The 17407-nt window shown below is 35.8% G+C and overlaps 2 protein-coding genes across 2 annotated transcripts; one reads left to right on the forward strand and one right to left on the reverse strand.

The window, feature by feature from the left end:
• Positions 1-107: 107 nt before the first annotated feature.
• Positions 108-4350, forward strand: Rpn6 (regulatory particle non-ATPase 6). Its single transcript, XM_073992305.1, has 6 exons — positions 108-167; positions 1330-1495; positions 1576-1900; positions 2915-3421; positions 3478-3690; positions 3753-4350. The coding sequence occupies exons 3-6, from the start codon at positions 1586-1588 to the stop codon at positions 3981-3983; spliced, it is 1266 nt and encodes a 421-aa protein (XP_073848406.1). The 5' UTR covers positions 108-167; positions 1330-1495; positions 1576-1585; the 3' UTR covers positions 3984-4350.
• ave (sterile alpha motif domain-containing protein aveugle) lies at positions 318-999 on the reverse strand. The gene is made up of 2 exons (XM_073992307.1): positions 724-999; positions 318-664 (listed from the first exon to the last, which is right to left on the reverse strand). Exons 1-2 carry the CDS (start codon positions 865-867, stop codon positions 452-454), a joined length of 357 nt encoding a protein of 118 aa, XP_073848408.1. The 5' UTR covers positions 868-999; the 3' UTR covers positions 318-451.
• Positions 4351-17407: the final 13057 nt, after the last annotated feature.

Consider the following 17407-nt stretch of genomic DNA (forward strand, 5'->3'; position numbering starts at 1 on the left):
TCAACCTGCCCCCAATTTTGATTAAATGTGCTTTCAACTGTAGTTTACAAAATCCACATAGTTAAGGAAGGTCAGTCACACCTACATGGGTAATTCGCATTTCTAGATAATAATAAAAAATTGGCATTTATGTAAGAATATTTGATATTTATTAAAAAAATTTAAAGGTAATAGTTAATAATTAAATATGTATGTATATTTTATATATTATATAGAATATGAATGATATTCATTTTTTGGGTATATTTAATTTAATTTTTCTAGCTTAAAACTTATTTTAATTTTTACAGCACTTGTTTTGTTTGTTTGTTTCGCTGCTAACTTGGTGTTGTGTTTTGAGTGTTTCACTTGTTTGTTGTTGTTGTTTTGTAGAGATGGTTTTCGAGTATGTTCGCTACTATTCAACACTGACTTCGTTGTTCCAAAAAAGAAAAATCTTTCAATACTTGCATTACTTTTTTGTTGCAGCTTTTGGATGTGAAATTTTAGCTATAGAATGTTGATTAACAATACGTTCCATATCCCGTATTTCCATAATATCAGTCTTGAGTTTTTGCTTAACAATTTCTCTCCAAATTGCTTCTCGGTCTTTATTATTTGTTACCCCCATCCTTTGCAGTGAAGAGTCGTTGATGCGCAATAATGCTCTGCCTGTGATTTCATGCTGCATTATGCAAAGGAAAGTGTATAACAGAAATTATTGCAAATAATTTATTTATTTACCTTTGAAAATAACTCAAGATAATGCAAATATTCACTATTTACTCGTCGAAACCATTTTAGAACATCTACGACAGTCCATAAATATACAGGTTTTGGTCTGGCCATTTTCGACCTCCTATTCGTTTGAGTCGTCTCCTCCACCATTCTAATGCTAATTATTATTCTATATATTTGTGCAAATGATTTGTTAATAACTAATGATTAAGATTAATATGTAATACTATTTTTTAGAAAAAACATTTACTGACTGTCACTCGTTTATTGTTTACATTTCACACGACAGACTCAATGAATTGACAGCCTGGAAAAGCCTGGAAACCCCCTTCGCAGTGAATAACAGAGTCTGTGATATCATTTCAAAGCGATTAAGAGATTATCACCATTGTGAATTGCTAAAATTGACGGTCCAATACAAAGTTAGATTCTGAAAAATTTCATAAACGAAAATTGCGTTTTGGGAGAGATCTGATACGCAGAAGTCCATTCCTGTCCTTTAAACAAATTTATTCATACTTCTTATTCTTATCCTTTTTCTTCTACTTTCACTGTGAATTTCCGACTCATTGCTACCATTTTAATGTGATTACCACTTTCGTATTCTGACAGTTATCGATTCGTCGATTATTTTCAACAAAATCCGATTACACATGACTGGCAAAAACCAATAATAAAAAGGCGAATTTTGTTAAAAGGTGATTAAATAAAATTCTTTTCATTGAAGAGTTCTAGAAAGTTGAGCAAATTTATTAAATAATACGTTTTCCAAACAACGGTAAGACAATCATCAATAATAATTGGAAGAATTCCAGCGACATTAATGTGTTTTTTTGTTTTGCAAATATTTTTTGCCAGCAAAATAAATATGGCCGGAGCTACTTTGTTTGAACGAGCACAAGCTCTGTCAACAGTCAACCGCGAGGAAGGCATTTCATTGTTAAACAAAATCATCAGAGAACAAGAAGTTGCCGAAAATGACGAGGAACTTATACGCATCAAGGAGCAGGGTATACTGCAATTGGGTGAACTCTATAAACAGGAGGGCAAAGCCAAGGAGTTGGCCGATTTGATTAAAGTTACCCGCCCCTTTCTTAGTTTGATTAGCAAGGCCAAGGCAGCCAAACTGGTGAGATCTTTGGTCGATATGTTCCTTGATATGGATGCTGGCACCGGTATTGAGGTAAGTGTCTATCGAGGAAATAAACAAGATGCCAGAAGGTCAATGTGCAGAAAGCAAGTCTGTCATGATTTGCTTGAAATGAAGATGCTTTGCGTGTGCATTGTCCTTGTATTAGTAAGTGACACATATCAACAAAATAAGTAAAATACGCAATATAAGGAATTTGTATGGTAATTTATTGTTTATTGTTAATTTAATTCGAATTTTTGAAACCCAGCTAGACTATTACTACTATTACTTGCTTTGCTTTCAAAGTAATGTGGAAGAAATTTAGAAAGTTGACTATAATGCCACACTACAACCAAAATTTAAAATGAACTATAAAAAGCCAACACATATATATATATATATATATCGTCACCTCAAATGCCCAAAGACGTAACTATCAACGTAGCCCTTTGAGGCTTACGTCTTTGGGCATTTCAGGTGACGATATATTTCTATGGCATAGCTTCCAAGCGACGGCACACAGACATTTTGTCGAATATATTTGACATTTAGCATTTTTTTACATGGCGGAAATTATTTTTGACACGGAAAGGGTTAATTTTTTGAAGTTTCACACAGATTTTTGATTGATTTCTCCTTTATTTGCCACATTATATGCAAACAAGAATTGTGAAGAATTTGTTGCAGCGAAAAAACTCGAGCTGCTCCGACAAACAAGAGTAATTTTGTTCAACTAAGTTCAGGGTAGAATTAGAATGCTTATTATTTCCGTAGCGACAAAAAAGGTAGTCGAAAAGTTCTACCGATTGCAAGAATGCTGTCGACTTTTATTTGAACGTTTCATTATTTCATTATGCGTTTTAATTTTACCGATTTTTTTGATATCCCTAGTGCCAGGTTTCTAAAAGTTTTAGTCATGTTGTTATTGGTTTAGGTGTAGCAGATAGGACTTTCAACATAGATCCAAGTTTTGGTATAATTTTCATTATATTCACTTTTCATTACTTTTTCTCTGAATGCTTTATACATTTTTATAATAACATTTTCTTTCTCTTTTTCCTACAGGTTCAATTATGTAAAGATTGCATTGAATGGGCTAAACAGGAAAAACGTACCTTCCTTCGTCAGAGTTTAGAAGCCCGTTTAATTGCGCTCTATTTTGACACTGGCATGTACACAGATGCTCTACAATTGGGTTCTCAGCTCTTAAAAGAATTGAAAAAATTGGATGACAAAAATCTATTGGTCGAGGTACAGCTATTGGAAAGTAAAACCTATCATGCTTTAAGTAATTTGCCCAAAGCTCGTGCTGCATTAACTTCTGCCCGCACCACAGCAAATGCCATTTATTGTCCTCCAAAAGTACAGGCCTCATTGGATTTGCAATCGGGCATTTTACATGCTGCCGATGAGCGTGACTTTAAAACAGCGTTTTCATATTTCTACGAGGCCTTTGAGGGTTTCGATAGTGCGGACAATAATAAGGCTTTGACTGCTCTCAAATATATGTTGTTGTGCAAAATTATGTTAGGCAAATCGGATGATGTTAATCAAATTGTTAGCGGTAAATTGGTAAGTGCTTTGAAGTAATTGTTTATGATTTAAACTAACACATGGCGTAATTGTAGGCCATTACATATTCCGGACGTGATATTGATGCCATGAAATCAGTTGCTGAGGCCTCACACAAACGTTCATTGGCTGATTTCCAACAAGCATTGAAGGATTACCACAAGGAACTAGCCGAAGATGTTATAGTTAAGGCACACTTGGGTACTCTATATGACACCATGTTGGAACAAAATCTATGTCGCATCATTGAACCCTATTCGCGTGTCCAAGTAAGTTGGTTATATTATTTCGATTGAAATTTTTAAGTCTTATATAACACTTTTGTTTGTAGGTATCCCATGTAGCCGATTGCATTAAATTGCCCATGCCCCAGGTGGAAAAGAAATTGTCACAAATGATTTTGGATAAGAAATTCCTGGGCATCTTGGATCAGGGTGAAGGAGTATTAATTGTGTTCGAAGAGACTCCCACCGACAAAACATACGAACGTGTTTTAGAGACCATACAAAATATGGGCAAAGTTGTTGATACTCTCTATCAGAAAGCCAAGAAATTGTCATAGACAAGAATGTAGTCGCCTAACAACCAACCAGCCAGCCAGTTTCCCCATTCCTGTAACGTCAAACATTAAAAAACAACCACAAAAACTCACAAAATTTTGTTTGTTTTTTTTTCCAAAACTCAAGAAAGAATTTGGCTTAAGATACTCCCTCTCATTTTTCTTTATTGTTTAACTTTAAAAAGGTATTCTTCTTCAAAATAAGTGATGAACGATATTTAAAAAAATAATAACAAAAACATTTTTATATATGAAGCAAGCCACAACCGAAAACTTTACAAAAATAGTCTGCTCCTCTTTTAATTGGCTTAAAATATAAACAATAAAAATTAATCGATAAAAAATAATAAATAAAAATCTTAAAAAATAATTTAATGCTTTATTTATTTGTAAGGAAGAGTTGAAAGTAAGTGTGGGATTTTAATTCTGTTTAAGGACTATGGTTTGTTCCAGTACCACAAGAATCTACTAATTTTTACTATTTTTTCCGATAACATAAAGGAAAAAATGTTATCGTAGTAAAAAGTAGTAGCTTCTTGCAGGTTCTGGAACAGAGCACTAGTCTTGACATTTGTTGCGCAGATCCGAATTATGATACAATTTAATAATTTCAGTTATTCGTGAGCAGTTCATTCCCCGTGTTTAAGACTAACGTATGGGGAGACTCAAAATCGGCAACATTACAGATATTAATTTTACAACTAAAATTTTGTTGCCATAATGGCGCCGGTTCAGGAATAATAGGAACGTAATCTTATGTATTAATGAAAGTCCATTACTCCAAACACTCTTATTAAAACAATTAGTCTGTTCCAGTACTGTAAGAATCTACTATTTTTTACTATTGTTTTCGATAACATAAATCAAAAATGTTATCGTAGTAAAAATTAGTAGCTTCTTGCAGTTCTTGAACAGAGCAATCAAAAAACAAACTTGAGTACTAAGCTAGACATAAGTCCACAAAATATTGAATTCATAGCCAAAATCAAACTAAAAAGTATATAACAAAAAACAACACATTTTAAATATTATCTTCAAATGTTTCACTTTTTATTTCAGAACCATCTTAAGCAAAAAATAATAAAATTCATAAGTCCACAAAATATTGAATGCATAGCCAAAATCAAACTAAAAAGTATATAACAAAAAACAACACATTTTAAATATTTTCTTCAAATGTTTCACTTTTTATTTCAGAACCATCTTAAGCAAAAAAATAATAAAATTCAAATTTATTTTGCGTATTGTCCAGATTAAACAAGAATTGGACGTGGTGGTCTTGTAGGTGGTGGATAGTAGGGTAATTTTTGTACCCTTACTCTTTGAGGATTTGCTTCAATCAAGGCACCAAAGATAGCGATAACAACAGCAATTATTATTAGGAATTTCATTTTGAATAAATAGGTATCTGATTTCTTAAAAGAATTTCCAACGACAACTGATGTCGATATTGATTGGAGCAGAGGGTTTTATACTTTTTCAAAGTTACACTCAGTCATTTATATGTCTGTGGTTATTTTTACTGGTGATTTTATATTCTTATCAGTTCGTTTTTTTTTTTAATAACAGACAAGTGATGCAATTTCTCAAAGTGTTTCCCCGTCAGAAAAAAAAGAAAACAAAAAGGTCGTTATTCACATCTTCAAATGGTTTCTAAGAAACCTCAAATAGTTCCCCTCTTTATTTTTAAATACAAATAAAATATTTGAAACCCTGTAAACAAAGTTGCGCAAATTGATTCTTACGTTACTGCATTAAAATGTTCAAACATCTGCTATAGTGAGTGGATGAATACAAGGTGTTATTTTTGAAAAATATCCACAATAAATATCCACAATATATTCTAGATACATTGAAGCTTAAGCTCCTCTATATTCCATAGTCATTGTTCCTAGAAGTTATAGTAAAATGTCCTATCGCTCTCCCTTCCACATTCGTCTTTTTATCCACTGACATCTCCCTGTTTTTCTTGCTTTTGAGATTATATTGTTAATCTAGTTTCCTCCGTTGCTATTTTCTTTTTTCTTCTGATGTACCTCTCATTAGCGTTAGAAAATCATACTCCCCATTGTTCACAAACAATTGAATACGGAAGTACTTGTGGTTTAAAAGGATTCCATCACAATAACGGACTATTTATGTCGTTATGATGACGATGACAGATGGAATGTACGGAACGGAATCTGTGGTTATTATTTCGTTGTATGTCATGTCAGGCGCCATACATTCTGTCGCCCGAAAAGGATACTTGTGGATTTATGCGGGCGCATGTCGTATAATAAGGGGTGGGTATTTGGGTGCAATTGTTTGACATTTTATTTTAACTGTAAAAAGCTCTATTCGGCAAAGGATTAGAAGAATTTTATAACAGTTCAGTGGTCTTTGAAAGCTTATTACTGGCAATTTTAAAATAAAATAAATTTGAAACCATTGAAAATATTATTTTATAGCCCGTTTCCACGGTACGTCGTTCGTTCTCTATTCGTTGTTCGACCCATAACTACGAATAAATTACTTATTTCCCCACACAAAATTCTATGAACGAACGACGATTTTTCTACGTTGTTCGATTAGAAATACTCTCTGAACGACGAATAAATATGTCCCATCCATGGCAGAACTACCAGGTAGTGGTATCACACCAGCTGATCGAATATGAAAAGTCAAATCCCTTTATAAAAAAATTATTTTTGTTGTAATTTTCACAACAACATAAAGAAAGTTTTGACATAACATATTCAAAATTTTACGATGCCACTACCTGGTTAATTGTGCCATGGTCCCATCCCTAAAAAATGAGAGCATTTATCGAAAAAATTAATTATGACATGTCTAAATTCAAAATTGAAAAATTTGTTGAAAACACAAAAATTTTTAGAAAAAGGAAAAAGATGAATGGTAATTAATGAACTAAACATTTTTTATAGATGCAGAAGGAAGATGGTTGTGTTTCCGTCTTAATTCCACACACATTTCTTATCAATTAGTTCAAAATCGCGTAAAAAAATCAGAAACAAAAAGGAAACAAATAACTGAAAGTCTGTAAACACAATATTGTTTTGACATGTCTCTCTCTCATTAATTTTGAAAATGGAAACATACACAAATATATTGAAAATACAAAATTATTCAGAATTTATGGAAAAAATGAATGAAATGTGTGTAGTTAAATATATAACATACATTTGAAGGAAAGTCTATTGCGTTTCCTATTTATTAAATGTATATTTTATGTGTTTTCGGTTCAAATTTTCGTGAAAATAAGGAAACCAAAATGAATGTGTGGGACTTCGGTGGATTCCTAATTTTTCAATGTACCTATTAGGTCTAAATAGCTCAACTCGAAAGAGAATTAATTCAAATATCACTCTAAAAATGACCTTCGCCTTAATAAGGCAAAAAAAAAAAAAACAAAATGAAGGTAATTTTGTTTATGTTTCTGTTAATTACGAATGGTGTCGTGGAAACGGGTTAATTCGTGTACTTCGTTCGACAGGCGAACAACGTAATTGAAACGCTCGTGTGAACATGACATTAGGGAAAATGTATGTAGGCAACCAATGGACTATAGCGGGAGGGGATTTAGACTCGTACGTACACTTGAAAAGATATTGATTAAGGTAAAGTGATGAAAAAAGGGCACTTGCATAGGGGGTTATCATGAACGGCAATTCCCGGTGAATTTTTTCATTTTCTCCCTTAAGTTGCAACGGCGGAAAGACAAAACTCAAATTTCATTCATGATAATCCCCATAATGTTATCTACATGTGTAAGAACTGAGAGCTTTGTAATCGAACCTTAGCTATGTTAGCATGGTTAGGTTAAAGGATACCCAGCTTTCATAGAGATAACTACTTCAATAAAAGACGTGATTGGATGCTTTGCATTAAGATTAGTAGGTATGGACGTACACTTGAATATATTCTTTGATGAGAAGAATGACATATATAGGCGCGTAGGAACTTATAATTATAACGGGATCTTGGCAATGCCAGTGTTGTTAGGAATGTAAAATTACTCGTATCATATAGTCAATTTTATTTGTCCTGGTAAAAGCATGAAGACAAAGGGAATCTACTAAGTTTTAAGACTGTAGCAAGAAAAAGTAAGAAAACAATGAAAATGACAGAGTAAGTATTCATCATCCATCATCTTATTTTACTTCACAGAGCTTTCAATACTGGAGTTTGTTGTTGTTGTTACAACAGCTACTAAACGTTTATTCATATAATTTCCACTAAATACGCCATAACTAAGTGGAAGTTAGCTGAGTTTGTTTTGACTGGACAATTCAACAGTTGCAGCGTCTTGTGCCGTCCAACTGTTTTGCTTAGCATAATCAATTCTGGTTCAGTAGGAATTTAGGCCGCTGCACGAAACATATCTTGTACGCGTCAATTAAAAATTTGTTTTTCAAGACAGCTTTTGATCTACTACTGTCATGGATCAAGTCACCTGCGAGCACGGTATTCAAGCAATGTTGTCTTATTGCTTCCGAGACTGCATCTACTGAATACTACTTTTTTACCTTTGGACTCCTTTCCCTAGATCGTGAAGATCGATCCTGATGTGTGTTGGTGGATGGTGCCTCTTTATAAAGTCAAGCAAATATTTCATATGCGGACTATAGGAATATTGAGATAACACCCTCTCTCATTCCTCAGGGCTCATTCTGGCAGGTTTAGTAGTTGTACCATTAGCAAACAAGCCATACAGTAAGATTTCCTTCTTTTAGTACATTTACATTTACGAAATCGAGTGGATTTCAAATGTCGGTTCCTTTGTGTATACGTCAAAAGAAATCTCATCTGGAATCCATTGGATTTCGTAAATATAAACCTAGCATTTGCCTCTAAAATGCTAGTAATCTATCTAATCAAGCACCGTATACGTCTGGGTAGTTAGTTGTCCTTACGGACAGTAAAATAGCAATTAAGGCCATTACAAACAAAGACAGATAAATCAAGAACAGTATTGGAGTGCATAAAGAAACTCCAAAGGTACAGAATTTCTAAAATAATAAAGTTAAAAAACCAACCCAGGCTACAGCGCACAACAGGCCTACTTTGGCTTAAGTGTATGCCATTCGGACGTATGGCGATTTACATAGCCCCTCTTCTCAACCAAATCTAACCTAGTGGTCAGAATTTACATTCAGTGTAAGCAGCATTCAGTGACGTAGGAGATGGAGGATACCAAGGAACGGTCCTGGCCGGTTTTAACATGGCAAAGCCCAGGATTTATCTTGGTCCCTCTTTCATCTTAAGTGGACACTGACCTCCCCGAGGTGTCACCTGGGGAACTGCCTTTAACACCCGTTAAAGGTAGTGAGCTAACATGTGCCGCGCGTTCACCCATAAGAACGTTAAAAACTTGGGTTTGGGCGTCGGTTTAGTAACCCTCCCCTAGAAAAAACAGCCTACTATGAAAAAACAAAAGAAAAGAAAAACAAATCCCTCCAAAGTTGGCGACCCCCGCAAACGTTTTAAGGACCATGATCTGCGAATCTGCACCTGGAATGTTCACACTCTTTATAGAGAAGGTGCAGTCTTCGCATTGGCAGACGTACTTGAAAAGTACAAGGCCGATATTACTGCCATACAGGAAATACGATGGATTGGGAAAGGCGTCACAACAACACCTAAAGGTGACGCACTGTATTATAGCTGCCATGACGTAAAGCATCTGGTATCCAGCTTCACCCCAGTGAATGAAAGACTTGCTGCAATTCGAATAAAAGCTAAATTCTTCAACATCAGCTTTATTTGCGCTCATGCTCCCACTGAAGAAAAGGACGAACAGACCAAAGATATATTTCACGAGCGCTTAGAAGAAACTTATGACCGTTGCCCTGCCCATGACATTAAAATCATTCTAGGCGATTTTAATGCCAAAATTGGAAAGGAGAATATCTTTGGCTCAACAGTCGGGAAATTCAGTCTCCACAGTGAAACATCTGACAATGGTATGAGGCTGATAGACTTTGCAGCTGCAAACAACATGGTAGTTAGCAGTACCAGATTTAATCATCTCGATATTCATAAGGGCAACTGGCTGTCTCCAGATCAGAAAAAAAGAACGTAACGTAACAACACAATGACAACATATTGCCCACTCCATGCAAACAGCTACAAAATCCATACTTGGATTCCAGAAACCTCCACAAAGGTATGACCAGGAGTGTCGTGCTGCTACTGAAGAGAAAAATGCGGCATATAGGGCTACTTTACAATCCGTAGCAACGCATAGGGCACGAGAGAGATACAGGGAGAAAATTAATGAAAGTCCATTACTCCAAACACTCTTATTAAAACAATTAGTCTGTTCCAGTACTGTAAGAATCTACTATTTTTTACTATTGTTTTCGATAACATAAATCAAAAATGTTATCGTAGTAAAAATTAGTAGCTTCTTGCAGTTCTTGAACAGAGCAATCAAAAAACAAACTTGAGTACTAAGCTAGACATAAGTCCACAAAATATTGAATTCATAGCCAAAATCAAACTAAAAAGTATATAACAAAAAACAACACATTTTAAATATTATCTTCAAATGTTTCACTTTTTATTTCAGAACCATCTTAAGCAAAAAATAATAAAATTCATAAGTCCACAAAATATTGAATGCATAGCCAAAATCAAACTAAAAAGTATATAACAAAAAACAACACATTTTAAATATTTTCTTCAAATGTTTCACTTTTTATTTCAGAACCATCTTAAGCAAAAAAATAATAAAATTCAAATTTATTTTGCGTATTGTCCAGATTAAACAAGAATTGGACGTGGTGGTCTTGTAGGTGGTGGATAGTAGGGTAATTTTTGTACCCTTACTCTTTGAGGATTTGCTTCAATCAAGGCACCAAAGATAGCGATAACAACAGCAATTATTATTAGGAATTTCATTTTGAATAAATAGGTATCTGATTTCTTAAAAGAATTTCCAACGACAACTGATGTCGATATTGATTGGAGCAGAGGGTTTTATACTTTTTCAAAGTTACACTCAGTCATTTATATGTCTGTGGTTATTTTTACTGGTGATTTTATATTCTTATCAGTTCGTTTTTTTTTTTAATAACAGACAAGTGATGCAATTTCTCAAAGTGTTTCCCCGTCAGAAAAAAAAGAAAACAAAAAGGTCGTTATTCACATCTTCAAATGGTTTCTAAGAAACCTCAAATAGTTCCCCTCTTTATTTTTAAATACAAATAAAATATTTGAAACCCTGTAAACAAAGTTGCGCAAATTGATTCTTACGTTACTGCATTAAAATGTTCAAACATCTGCTATAGTGAGTGGATGAATACAAGGTGTTATTTTTGAAAAATATCCACAATAAATATCCACAATATATTCTAGATACATTGAAGCTTAAGCTCCTCTATATTCCATAGTCATTGTTCCTAGAAGTTATAGTAAAATGTCCTATCGCTCTCCCTTCCACATTCGTCTTTTTATCCACTGACATCTCCCTGTTTTTCTTGCTTTTGAGATTATATTGTTAATCTAGTTTCCTCCGTTGCTATTTTCTTTTTTCTTCTGATGTACCTCTCATTAGCGTTAGAAAATCATACTCCCCATTGTTCACAAACAATTGAATACGGAAGTACTTGTGGTTTAAAAGGATTCCATCACAATAACGGACTATTTATGTCGTTATGATGACGATGACAGATGGAATGTACGGAACGGAATCTGTGGTTATTATTTCGTTGTATGTCATGTCAGGCGCCATACATTCTGTCGCCCGAAAAGGATACTTGTGGATTTATGCGGGCGCATGTCGTATAATAAGGGGTGGGTATTTGGGTGCAATTGTTTGACATTTTATTTTAACTGTAAAAAGCTCTATTCGGCAAAGGATTAGAAGAATTTTATAACAGTTCAGTGGTCTTTGAAAGCTTATTACTGGCAATTTTAAAATAAAATAAATTTGAAACCATTGAAAATATTATTTTATAGCCCGTTTCCACGGTACGTCGTTCGTTCTCTATTCGTTGTTCGACCCATAACTACGAATAAATTACTTATTTCCCCACACAAAATTCTATGAACGAACGACGATTTTTCTACGTTGTTCGATTAGAAATACTCTCTGAACGACGAATAAATATGTCCCATCCATGGCAGAACTACCAGGTAGTGGTATCACACCAGCTGATCGAATATGAAAAGTCAAATCCCTTTATAAAAAAATTATTTTTGTTGTAATTTTCACAACAACATAAAGAAAGTTTTGACATAACATATTCAAAATTTTACGATGCCACTACCTGGTTAATTGTGCCATGGTCCCATCCCTAAAAAATGAGAGCATTTATCGAAAAAATTAATTATGACATGTCTAAATTCAAAATTGAAAAATTTGTTGAAAACACAAAAATTTTTAGAAAAAGGAAAAAGATGAATGGTAATTAATGAACTAAACATTTTTTATAGATGCAGAAGGAAGATGGTTGTGTTTCCGTCTTAATTCCACACACATTTCTTATCAATTAGTTCAAAATCGCGTAAAAAAATCAGAAACAAAAAGGAAACAAATAACTGAAAGTCTGTAAACACAATATTGTTTTGACATGTCTCTCTCTCATTAATTTTGAAAATGGAAACATACACAAATATATTGAAAATACAAAATTATTCAGAATTTATGGAAAAAATGAATGAAATGTGTGTAGTTAAATATATAACATACATTTGAAGGAAAGTCTATTGCGTTTCCTATTTATTAAATGTATATTTTATGTGTTTTCGGTTCAAATTTTCGTGAAAATAAGGAAACCAAAATGAATGTGTGGGACTTCGGTGGATTCCTAATTTTTCAATGTACCTATTAGGTCTAAATAGCTCAACTCGAAAGAGAATTAATTCAAATATCACTCTAAAAATGACCTTCGCCTTAATAAGGCAAAAAAAAAAAAAACAAAATGAAGGTAATTTTGTTTATGTTTCTGTTAATTACGAATGGTGTCGTGGAAACGGGTTAATTCGTGTACTTCGTTCGACAGGCGAACAACGTAATTGAAACGCTCGTGTGAACATGACATTAGGGAAAATGTATGTAGGCAACCAATGGACTATAGCGGGAGGGGATTTAGACTCGTACGTACACTTGAAAAGATATTGATTAAGGTAAAGTGATGAAAAAAGGGCACTTGCATAGGGGGTTATCATGAACGGCAATTCCCGGTGAATTTTTTCATTTTCTCCCTTAAGTTGCAACGGCGGAAAGACAAAACTCAAATTTCATTCATGATAATCCCCATAATGTTATCTACATGTGTAAGAACTGAGAGCTTTGTAATCGAACCTTAGCTATGTTAGCATGGTTAGGTTAAAGGATACCCAGCTTTCATAGAGATAACTACTTCAATAAAAGACGTGATTGGATGCTTTGCATTAAGATTAGTAGGTATGGACGTACACTTGAATATATTCTTTGATGAGAAGAATGACATATATAGGCGCGTAGGAACTTATAATTATAACGGGATCTTGGCAATGCCAGTGTTGTTAGGAATGTAAAATTACTCGTATCATATAGTCAATTTTATTTGTCCTGGTAAAAGCATGAAGACAAAGGGAATCTACTAAGTTTTAAGACTGTAGCAAGAAAAAGTAAGAAAACAATGAAAATGACAGAGTAAGTATTCATCATCCATCATCTTATTTTACTTCACAGAGCTTTCAATACTGGAGTTTGTTGTTGTTGTTACAACAGCTACTAAACGTTTATTCATATAATTTCCACTAAATACGCCATAACTAAGTGGAAGTTAGCTGAGTTTGTTTTGACTGGACAATTCAACAGTTGCAGCGTCTTGTGCCGTCCAACTGTTTTGCTTAGCATAATCAATTCTGGTTCAGTAGGAATTTAGGCCGCTGCACGAAACATATCTTGTACGCGTCAATTAAAAATTTGTTTTTCAAGACAGCTTTTGATCTACTACTGTCATGGATCAAGTCACCTGCGAGCACGGTATTCAAGCAATGTTGTCTTATTGCTTCCGAGACTGCATCTACTGAATACTACTTTTTTACCTTTGGACTCCTTTCCCTAGATCGTGAAGATCGATCCTGATGTGTGTTGGTGGATGGTGCCTCTTTATAAAGTCAAGCAAATATTTCATATGCGGACTATAGGAATATTGAGATAACACCCTCTCTCATTCCTCAGGGCTCATTCTGGCAGGTTTAGTAGTTGTACCATTAGCAAACAAGCCATACAGTAAGATTTCCTTCTTTTAGTACATTTACATTTACGAAATCGAGTGGATTTCAAATGTCGGTTCCTTTGTGTATACGTCAAAAGAAATCTCATCTGGAATCCATTGGATTTCGTAAATATAAACCTAGCATTTGCCTCTAAAATGCTAGTAATCTATCTAATCAAGCACCGTATACGTCTGGGTAGTTAGTTGTCCTTACGGACAGTAAAATAGCAATTAAGGCCATTACAAACAAAGACAGATAAATCAAGAACAGTATTGGAGTGCATAAAGAAACTCCAAAGGTACAGAATTTCTAAAATAATAAAGTTAAAAAACCAACCCAGGCTACAGCGCACAACAGGCCTACTTTGGCTTAAGTGTATGCCATTCGGACGTATGGCGATTTACATAGCCCCTCTTCTCAACCAAATCTAACCTAGTGGTCAGAATTTACATTCAGTGTAAGCAGCATTCAGTGACGTAGGAGATGGAGGATACCAAGGAACGGTCCTGGCCGGTTTTAACATGGCAAAGCCCAGGATTTATCTTGGTCCCTCTTTCATCTTAAGTGGACACTGACCTCCCCGAGGTGTCACCTGGGGAACTGCCTTTAACACCCGTTAAAGGTAGTGAGCTAACATGTGCCGCGCGTTCACCCATAAGAACGTTAAAAACTTGGGTTTGGGCGTCGGTTTAGTAACCCTCCCCTAGAAAAAACAGCCTACTATGAAAAAACAAAAGAAAAGAAAAACAAATCCCTCCAAAGTTGGCGACCCCCGCAAACGTTTTAAGGACCATGATCTGCGAATCTGCACCTGGAATGTTCACACTCTTTATAGAGAAGGTGCAGTCTTCGCATTGGCAGACGTACTTGAAAAGTACAAGGCCGATATTACTGCCATACAGGAAATACGATGGATTGGGAAAGGCGTCACAACAACACCTAAAGGTGACGCACTGTATTATAGCTGCCATGACGTAAAGCATCTGGTATCCAGCTTCACCCCAGTGAATGAAAGACTTGCTGCAATTCGAATAAAAGCTAAATTCTTCAACATCAGCTTTATTTGCGCTCATGCTCCCACTGAAGAAAAGGACGAACAGACCAAAGATATATTTCACGAGCGCTTAGAAGAAACTTATGACCGTTGCCCTGCCCATGACATTAAAATCATTCTAGGCGATTTTAATGCCAAAATTGGAAAGGAGAATATCTTTGGCTCAACAGTCGGGAAATTCAGTCTCCACAGTGAAACATCTGACAATGGTATGAGGCTGATAGACTTTGCAGCTGCAAACAACATGGTAGTTAGCAGTACCAGATTTAATCATCTCGATATTCATAAGGGCAACTGGCTGTCTCCAGATCAGAAAAAAAGAACGTAACGTAACAACACAATGACAACATATTGCCCACTCCATGCAAACAGCTACAAAATCCATACTTGGATTCCAGAAACCTCCACAAAGGTATGACCAGGAGTGTCGTGCTGCTACTGAAGAGAAAAATGCGGCATATAGGGCTACTTTACAATCCGTAGCAACGCATAGGGCACGAGAGAGATACAGGGAGAAAAGGAGAGAGGAGAAACGTCTTTTCCGCAGGAAAAAGAGAGAAATAGAAAAGCGGGAGTGTGAAAAAATCGAGATGTACAGGAGCCAGAATGAAGTCCGAAAATTCTACCAAAGAGTGAAACATCAAACAGATGGCTTTGGTGCAGTCACATCCTCCTGTAGAGACCAGCAAGGTAATCTGATAACAGATACAGATAGCGTGCTCAGGATATGGAAGGAACATTTCTCCAATCTGCTGGTATCCAATAGTAGCGAAGACGATGATACCACAGATCCAATCCCAGAAGATGGTATAGAATGTATACCGCCCGGCCAAGATGAGGTAAAAACAGCAATCAACCGGCTGAAGAATAATAAAGAAGCAGGAGCCGAAGGCTTACAAGCCGAGCTGTTGAAAACCGGAGGCGGCTCGCTGATAAGGTGTATGCATCAGCCATCTGGCAGAAAGAACGCGTACCCGACGATTGGAAACTGAGCAACCTGTGTCCCGTCCACAAGAAAGGAGATAAGACTGTATGCTCCAACTGTAGGGGCATAAGTCTTCTCCCTATTGCCTATAAGATCGTGTCAGGGATATTGTGCGAACGACTAAAGCCTATGGTCAACGAGATAATTGGACCATACCAATGCGGCTTTAGATCTGGTAAGTCCACCATTGACCAGATATTTACCCTGCGGCAAATCCTGGAGAAGACCCAAGAGATGCAGATCGACACCTACCACCTTTTTGTCGATTATAAAGCAGCCTTAGACAGCCCGCTGCGTTCAAAGGTATTCCAAGCCATGTCTGAATTTGGTATCCCCGCAAAGCTCATTCGGCTTTGTAAAATGACTTTATCTGACACGAGGTCCTCAGTTAAAATAGGAAAGAACCTCTCCGAACAGTTCAGTACCAAAAGAGGTTTCAGACAAGGAGACAGCCTTTCGTGTAACCTAATTGATGCGAAAATACCAAATTGATGGTGTCGACGCCCAAAGCGTCCATAGAGCTCGGACCTGTGGAAGTTGGTACCTATAATTTTGAGGTAGTTAAAGACTTCGTATACCTCGGTACTGCTATAAACACAACAAACAACATCGGTTGTGAAATAAGAAGATGAATTGTATTGGCCAACAGATGCTACTATGGTCTAAGTAAGCAATTTAAAGACAAAGCCACATCTCGTCAAACAAAAATAACGCTTCACAAAACGCTGATATTAACCGTGATAATGTATGGCTCCGAAGCATGGGTACTTGCGCAAGCAGATAAGGCAGTGCTTGGTGTGTTTGAGAGGAAAATTCTTCGAAAGATCTACGGACCAATCTGCGTTGACGGTGAGCTGTATCTTCTATACAACGACATCAATATTGTTAAACGTATCGAGATTGCGTTGGCTAGGCCATTTCATAAGAATGAGCGATGATGAACCCGCTAAAAAGGCGTATAAATACGGACCGCTTGGCGGTGCACGCAGAATTGGCAGGCCAAGGAATAGATGGCGCAAACAAGTGGATGATGAGATGAAAAGGCGCGGTATTCCAGAGTGCGAAGCAACAAATAGAGAGAAATGGAGATCTTTTCTTAGTTCGGCCTATGGAACAAATGTTCTGTAATGGGCCAGCTAAGTAAGTAAGTAAGCATCATCCCTGTAAAGG

The sequence above is a fragment of the Musca autumnalis genome, unplaced genomic scaffold (genome assembly GCF_047663935.1).
Source record: "Musca autumnalis isolate F117 unplaced genomic scaffold, ASM4766393v1 scaffold_5, whole genome shotgun sequence".
Classification (NCBI taxonomy): Eukaryota; Metazoa; Arthropoda; class Insecta; order Diptera; family Muscidae; genus Musca; species Musca autumnalis.

Excerpts from the sequence above, each read along its gene's own strand:
- ave (XM_073992307.1), bottom strand. The coding sequence starts at position 867 with ATGGTGGAGGAGACGACTCAAACGAATAGGAGGTCGAAAATGGCCAGA. Across the intron at positions 665-723 it reads ATCTTGAGTTATTTTCAAAG|CATGAAATCACAGGCAGAGC; the intron begins GTAAATAAATAA and ends TGCATAATGCAG.
- Rpn6 (XM_073992305.1), top strand. The coding sequence starts at position 1,586 with ATGGCCGGAGCTACTTTGTTTGAACGAGCACAAGCTCTGTCAACAGTC. Across the intron at positions 3,422-3,477 it reads AAATTGTTAGCGGTAAATTG|GCCATTACATATTCCGGACG; the intron begins GTAAGTGCTTTG and ends GCGTAATTGTAG. Across the intron at positions 3,691-3,752 it reads AACCCTATTCGCGTGTCCAA|GTATCCCATGTAGCCGATTG; the intron begins GTAAGTTGGTTA and ends TTTTGTTTGTAG.